Source organism: Mycetomoellerius zeteki, unplaced genomic scaffold (genome assembly GCF_001594055.1).
Source record: "Mycetomoellerius zeteki isolate Tzet28-1 unplaced genomic scaffold, Tzet1.0 scaffold15, whole genome shotgun sequence".
Lineage (NCBI taxonomy): Eukaryota > Metazoa > Arthropoda > Insecta > Hymenoptera > Formicidae > Mycetomoellerius > Mycetomoellerius zeteki.
In genome coordinates this window covers 365,469-371,468 of record NW_017256447.1, presented here as the reverse complement: position 1 = coordinate 371,468, position 6,000 = coordinate 365,469, and the positions used below count along the sequence as shown (strand labels likewise).

General features: G+C 37.3%; 1 protein-coding gene across 1 annotated transcript in view; it reads left to right on the top strand.

The window, feature by feature from the left end:
• LOC108720417 (LIM domain only protein 3) overlaps positions 1-2,261 on the top strand; it is a 33,321-nt gene extending 31,060 nt beyond the window's left edge. Inside the window, exon 5 of the mRNA XM_018444415.1 lies at positions 1,011-2,261. Coding sequence (XP_018299917.1) covers positions 1,011-1,166 — 156 coding nt within the window. The 3' untranslated portion in view covers positions 1,167-2,261. The remainder of the gene's footprint in view (positions 1-1,010) is intronic.
• The last annotated feature ends 3,739 nt before the right edge of the window (positions 2,262-6,000 follow it).

The following is a 6,000-nucleotide window of genomic DNA, read 5'->3' as shown; positions in this document are numbered from 1 at the left end:
ATTTTTATTATACATAACTTTTTTTTAAATATATTTTTGTTAACTGAGTGTTCCTATCGTTGTCCACATTACATCATTGAGACAATATGAGGTATATATGTTTTATTTAATTTACATTCTCTCTAATCTATTTTACTAAACATGTACATCGTTTATCTAATTTATAACGCAACGTTAATTTATTATTTATCCAGATGGTAGAATGAGTTTTGATCTCTTCAATAGTTTTAAATATGGACTGCTTTTTATGAATATAACCAAATTCTCACTGGACAATATATTTTAACTGAATTTCTATGTATGTAAGATGTTTTGTTATTGTACATTGAAAATGACCCGATCGGTGTCGAAACGTTTGATTATTGTATATATATACGTTTATTAAAGATCTTATATTGTAGTTGGCTCGTTTGCCCTTGTTTTATTTATTGATTTATTCTAATTGAGCCATATTAACATTTAATTATTTTAATATTATTTTCCAATTATTTTCCAATCTGTATCTAGCTTTTTTTATATACTTCAACAAATTGTTCTTTCCGTGTATAATAATAAACACTTACTCAATAAGAAAAATGATAGTTAAATCAATTAATATTTCGTTAGTATTTATTTCGTAAATATTTATTTAGTACTATTCAAACAAATATATATTTAGTACTTTTTTTCAGTGCACTGGAAAAGAAATCTTATTATATTAATTAGAATTTTGATAAATTCAACCAGAAAGGTATAAATCAGACATTTATAGAGACATGTAAAATTAGCACCCCATCTTTGGTTTTCAAAAGTTCTCTTATAGTTAAATCTATCAAATTCTAGCCAAGATAAATTCAATTATGCCAATTCAGAATTATGATTCATATAATCAGAATTTGTTTTGTTTGTACTTCTTATTGGTACAACCAGAATATTTTTCTCACAATTAGTAGAGCAATCGAGACTTGCAATGATCGCTGATGTAACGTGAGAATGACGTCTCACGTCTCGTGAATCTTTTATGACTTCAGGGTCAAATGTCAGGCGGCACGCCGACGATGAACGGGACGACTATAGGGGTCGGCGGACCGAGGGCACCGGGTGATATGAACAACAACGGTCTGTCTGGGCCCGCCCTCGGACCTGTGAAGCCACCCCCGATGTCCATGCAGGCGCCAACCAGCTGAAACGAGGCTTCGCCACCTCTGAAGAAGCTCAGGTGTCTCAGCGGTTATTAAAACGGGATTTCTCTTCGCTCGTGGAATATAATCCGTAAATTCCGGGCAACGCAAAAGCAGATGAAAGGTATACGTTGCACCACTAAGAATGACGGAATGGACAAAAAAAGGGTTGAAGGGAGATAGAGAGACCGGACGAGGGATGTGAACGAAGGAGGGAGGGATGGAAACGTTAAACGCGCGAAGAATCGGATAAACTTCGAAATGGAATCCGAGGCTTCGTGGACAAAGTGATGAGTCTTGGGAGATTGAAATCACTGTGATCGTGGAAAATGAACACAAATTTAACGGAAGTTAATGTTAATACAGTGTAGGACACGCGCGTGGCGCGAGCTGGAGTTCGACACACCGTATTTACGCAGGCATACAGGTACATACAGAACGTACACTAAACACAAGCGCACACACTCCTTCCGGGCAACGCAAACGTTTAAATGACGTCGTAAAATTCTCCAATCTTTCAGGCGTTTCTAAAACTTTTGCGTTGTTTGTCAATGCACGTACGCGTCTTGTAAGATACGACACGACACTCGACACACACATAAGGATAAATTAGATAATTCATGTAAGATATATTTCTTTAGCGAGATGGGAGCGAATGTGGTTCTGCGCGAATGTAGGTCTGTGCAAGAATTGCATACGCATGTGTGCAGCGGAGTCGTTCTGTAAATATATCTGTATCGTATTCGACTCCGTGAAAGTGAGAAAGAGAGAAAACGAAACAATTACCAGTATACGCACACCCACCGAGATAACTCTTGTCCCGCTCGTGATAACCGCCGTCGTCCACGCGTAAGAACATAGAAGCGCCGGATTCGAAAGAAGAGGGACCTTAGCGAAGAGAGCGAAAGGGACACGAGGGGTTCTGTAACAAGTGCCATAATCCTGCGATCTCCCGTTTTACAGCTGACCGAAAGCGGGCAGCCACGAAAGGGAAAGGAAACAAGACGATCATCTTATAAGGTAAATGTTCCAATAAACTGAATGTGATTGAAAAGAATATATTTATAATTATTAAGATGTTTGTCAAAATAACAGCAAGAAAATGGCAAAATTAAACGTGATCAAATATTTTGTACCGTAATAAGTAATAAAAATATATAATACTATCGCTCAAAAGTATTTGTCCGTCTTTTTGAATTAAATGAAGAAAGGTGAATTAAAAGAGTGAACTTTCCATTTTCCTTTCTATTCTTCTAAATGTTAAACTTAACAATAATGTGTAATAGCTAAAAATTTTTAATTCTAAATACAGTAAAAAAAATACAGTACAATTAAAATGGAATTTAGATGTATAAAAAAGATACGTATAAAAATTTGAGTAGGCAAATACTTTTAAGCGGTAGTGTAATTTTGATTGTAAATTATTTTTTGAAAAAATTATTCCTTTTAAGTTTCGCAGAAGGTAGTTATATTTTCACACATCTTCTTATCATCTTGGATAAGACATAGTGTGACTATATTTTCAAATTCTTTAAAATATTGTACTGTATTTACCCCAAACATATATTTTTTTTATTGTAAGAAATTGAAAGTTGAATTTAAAAAATTTATTTTATTAGAAATTCAGTTATTAGTACAATCAATAATAGGGTGTAAATATATCAATAAAATTTTATTTTGATGTTACGTTTTAGATTTATGTGAGAGTATATTATTCGATTATCGACAAGTCATATTAATTCTTTGTGTAATGCCATTAATTAATAATCAATAATAATACAACGGATTATACCTTCTTATTAATTCAGTCGTTGGAATATTTACTTTATTCTAAATTCGGAAGAGGGGCAGCGTGGTAGCCCCAACTATCTTTGGGGTATTCAAAGATTAATGCTAAATTTCCTATCATCCCGTGGCGTCGGTCGATTTCTTCTTCGTGGCCCTTCTAGTCTCGTGAAATTTCTGTTATGTGTTACGTCGCGAGTTGGATGCGATCGGCTCACGTGACAGCCGATACCAAAGATTAATTAAAAACATTAGGTTAAGAACCCCTCGGAGCGAGCGCCGCGGAAAGATTCAGTTTCAGACAGCCCGACGCGTCATGGCGAATTATTTTTTGTAAGCTTCAGCTGCTCTCGACGGCGAAGAGTAGCGGCGGATTATCGTTTGGACCTCCGAAATTCGCGGGCGATTTCACAAAACATATTATTATTGCGATGATAAAGCATATCTCTCATTTACTACACATGATTGTCACACAATTGTCATTTTTTAATTGCTTGCAAAAAACATAAAGAAAAAAAAGAAAATATTTTTATTTCTCTGTAATCAGTTATTATATAAAAATTGCATTTTAAAATTAATATAAAATTTATTCAATACAAAATTTAATAGATTTAATAATTCAAAATTTGAAATTTGTTTTCTGCAAAGTTTTGCTGTTTTAATTGTCATTGTTACAGCAAATGAGCGACGTAATCGTTCACCATTGACAATACTTATCTTAATTCACATGATTTTAAATTCTTGTTGATAGCAAAATAGAGAGACTTGAAGGGGTTTACGGTAGAAGGTTTTTAAGTATTCCATAATCCGCCGCTGTCCGACAGTCGCGAGCTCTCATTGGAGCAGAGCGAGGGGCTTAGTCACTTAGCTTTAACGCTTTAATGCCAAAAATACGGCGGCGCTTATCTATACCAAACGCCAAACGGCATACATTCGTAATCGTACGGAGATCAGAAAGGAGACCGGCGGAAACGCTCTCTGCCGCGTTTGCCGCCGCGGCATTATTAACTGCGAGCTCGTAACGCTATTAACTGTGAGCAATTTCCCGCGACGCCGGAAATACCGGTCCGTCTCATTCCCGCATTACATCCGGGCTTTCTCTCGTTCGCGGCCGGTTGCGCTTGAAAATAACTGTAATGCACTATTCTTCCGTGTCATAGCTAGCAACGGCAACACTTTTATTTTCGTGGATACTATCATGATTTAGTAATCCGTATTGCAGACCTTATGTCCATTTCTACTAATGTAGATTAACTTTAATCTCGGTTTAACTTTATTTTTTTCTAATTTTAACAAGAGGAGACCAAGGGGTGTACACACGGATTTTGCTTAATTTTAAATCTGTTTTAGTACTCCTACTAATTCATGTACAAGTGCACTAAAAGTTTTGGAATTTTTAATTATAAATTGCGCATTACGCATTCGATATTACTCGTATATGCGTTAAAATTAATTTTATAGTTGTAAAATAATAATTTTTCTACTACATACACATTGTATAATTACACTGTGTGCCCACGAAAATTTTTCAAAGATTGCATGGGTTTGGTTGTGTCGGGGACATGGCCCTTATCATTTTCTCAAGGGATTTGGCGAATAATTATTCACTTAAATGCACATTCTATAAAAATTCACACAGAAAAAAAAGCGTATGAGAAATTTTTGATGCAAATTTCTTACGAATACATAAATATTGCGTCGTGCCACTTGTCTATTAGTAGGAAGTATAGTACTAAAACGTATTTAAAGTTAGACGAAATCTCTCCGTGTGTATACTACTTGGCTCTCCCCTTGTATGAATTAAAAAAAGATAAAAAGTAAATTAAACCAAAGTAAAGTTAATCTATTTTGATAAAAATGAGCCTTAATCTTTTTTATGATGAAGGGGATGAAGAATTATCATTACAGTTATTAAAATAATATTTAATTAAAGTTGCTCTCTAAATTCGAAGGAAGCGATATTCATTCATAATTTGATAATTAAGGTGCGCGAAATCCGAGAGAAAGTATGGGTAACGGGAAATTAGTTTACATCGAACATTTATAAATGCGAAGAACAACAGATCGAACCCGACAACTGTCGCATCGTGTTAGTACAAAGTCCTGCGACACGGCGCGGCGGAGGGAAACAAGTCGGACGACAGAGGCAAGCAGTACGGGGCGAAGAGGGCACTGTCTCCCTACTTAGGACAGAGAAGAGACGGGGGACGACACTTTCCCATTTTTTATCCATCTGTATATAATATCACTTACCTAGGATTCTATTAATAATATTAACGACTACCTAACCTCCGCGAGGGGGAAAGGCAGCTCCCATTACTACTGAGAAAATATAACATTCTTATAAATACAACCTGGTGTATTCCAAGAGCGTTTTTCATTTCCAGTCGAGAGGATCTACGACTTCATCTCCAACGTACCGGCAGATCCTATGCGCGTTCCGCATCTGGGACGTTGTCTTTTCAACCTTCGCCATCACCCTCTCCTCTGTTTCCAGCTTCTCCGTTCCACTCCCCATCTGACAATCTGTCTTTTTGCTGTGCCACGAGGAGTCGAAATCGAGGTAAGTCCCGGCGCGTGGAAGTTCACCAAATCCGATCGAAGGTCGCATTCAACGCGTGAACACAGTATGGCGGGAACGAAGGAAGTTGAGGAAGGAGAAATGATAGCCGGCTCTCTCTCGTGGCGCCAAGCTAATACGAGAAGGGTGGAAACGCGATTTCCCTAATGCCCGCCAGCCCGCAGAGCCGAATGGTATTATGCGCGGTGAAGACTTTATAATGGGACGTAGAACTCCTTAAAACTCGCGGATACGCGCCTCCGAAAATGCCGGGCGGCTCCGTTACGACGCGGAAGCGAACCCATAACTGAAAACTTATGCTGCCGCGATTGCGTTACGAGGTCGTTTTGCTCGATGGGCTGTTTCATTTTTAGAATTGCGCGCCGAGTGACCTGCAATCGGTCGTGTCATGCCATTACATCCGCTGTTCGCTATAAAAAAAAACTGTCGTTCGGTCTAATAAAATGCATTGCAATTAATTGTTCGGTCAAAGCT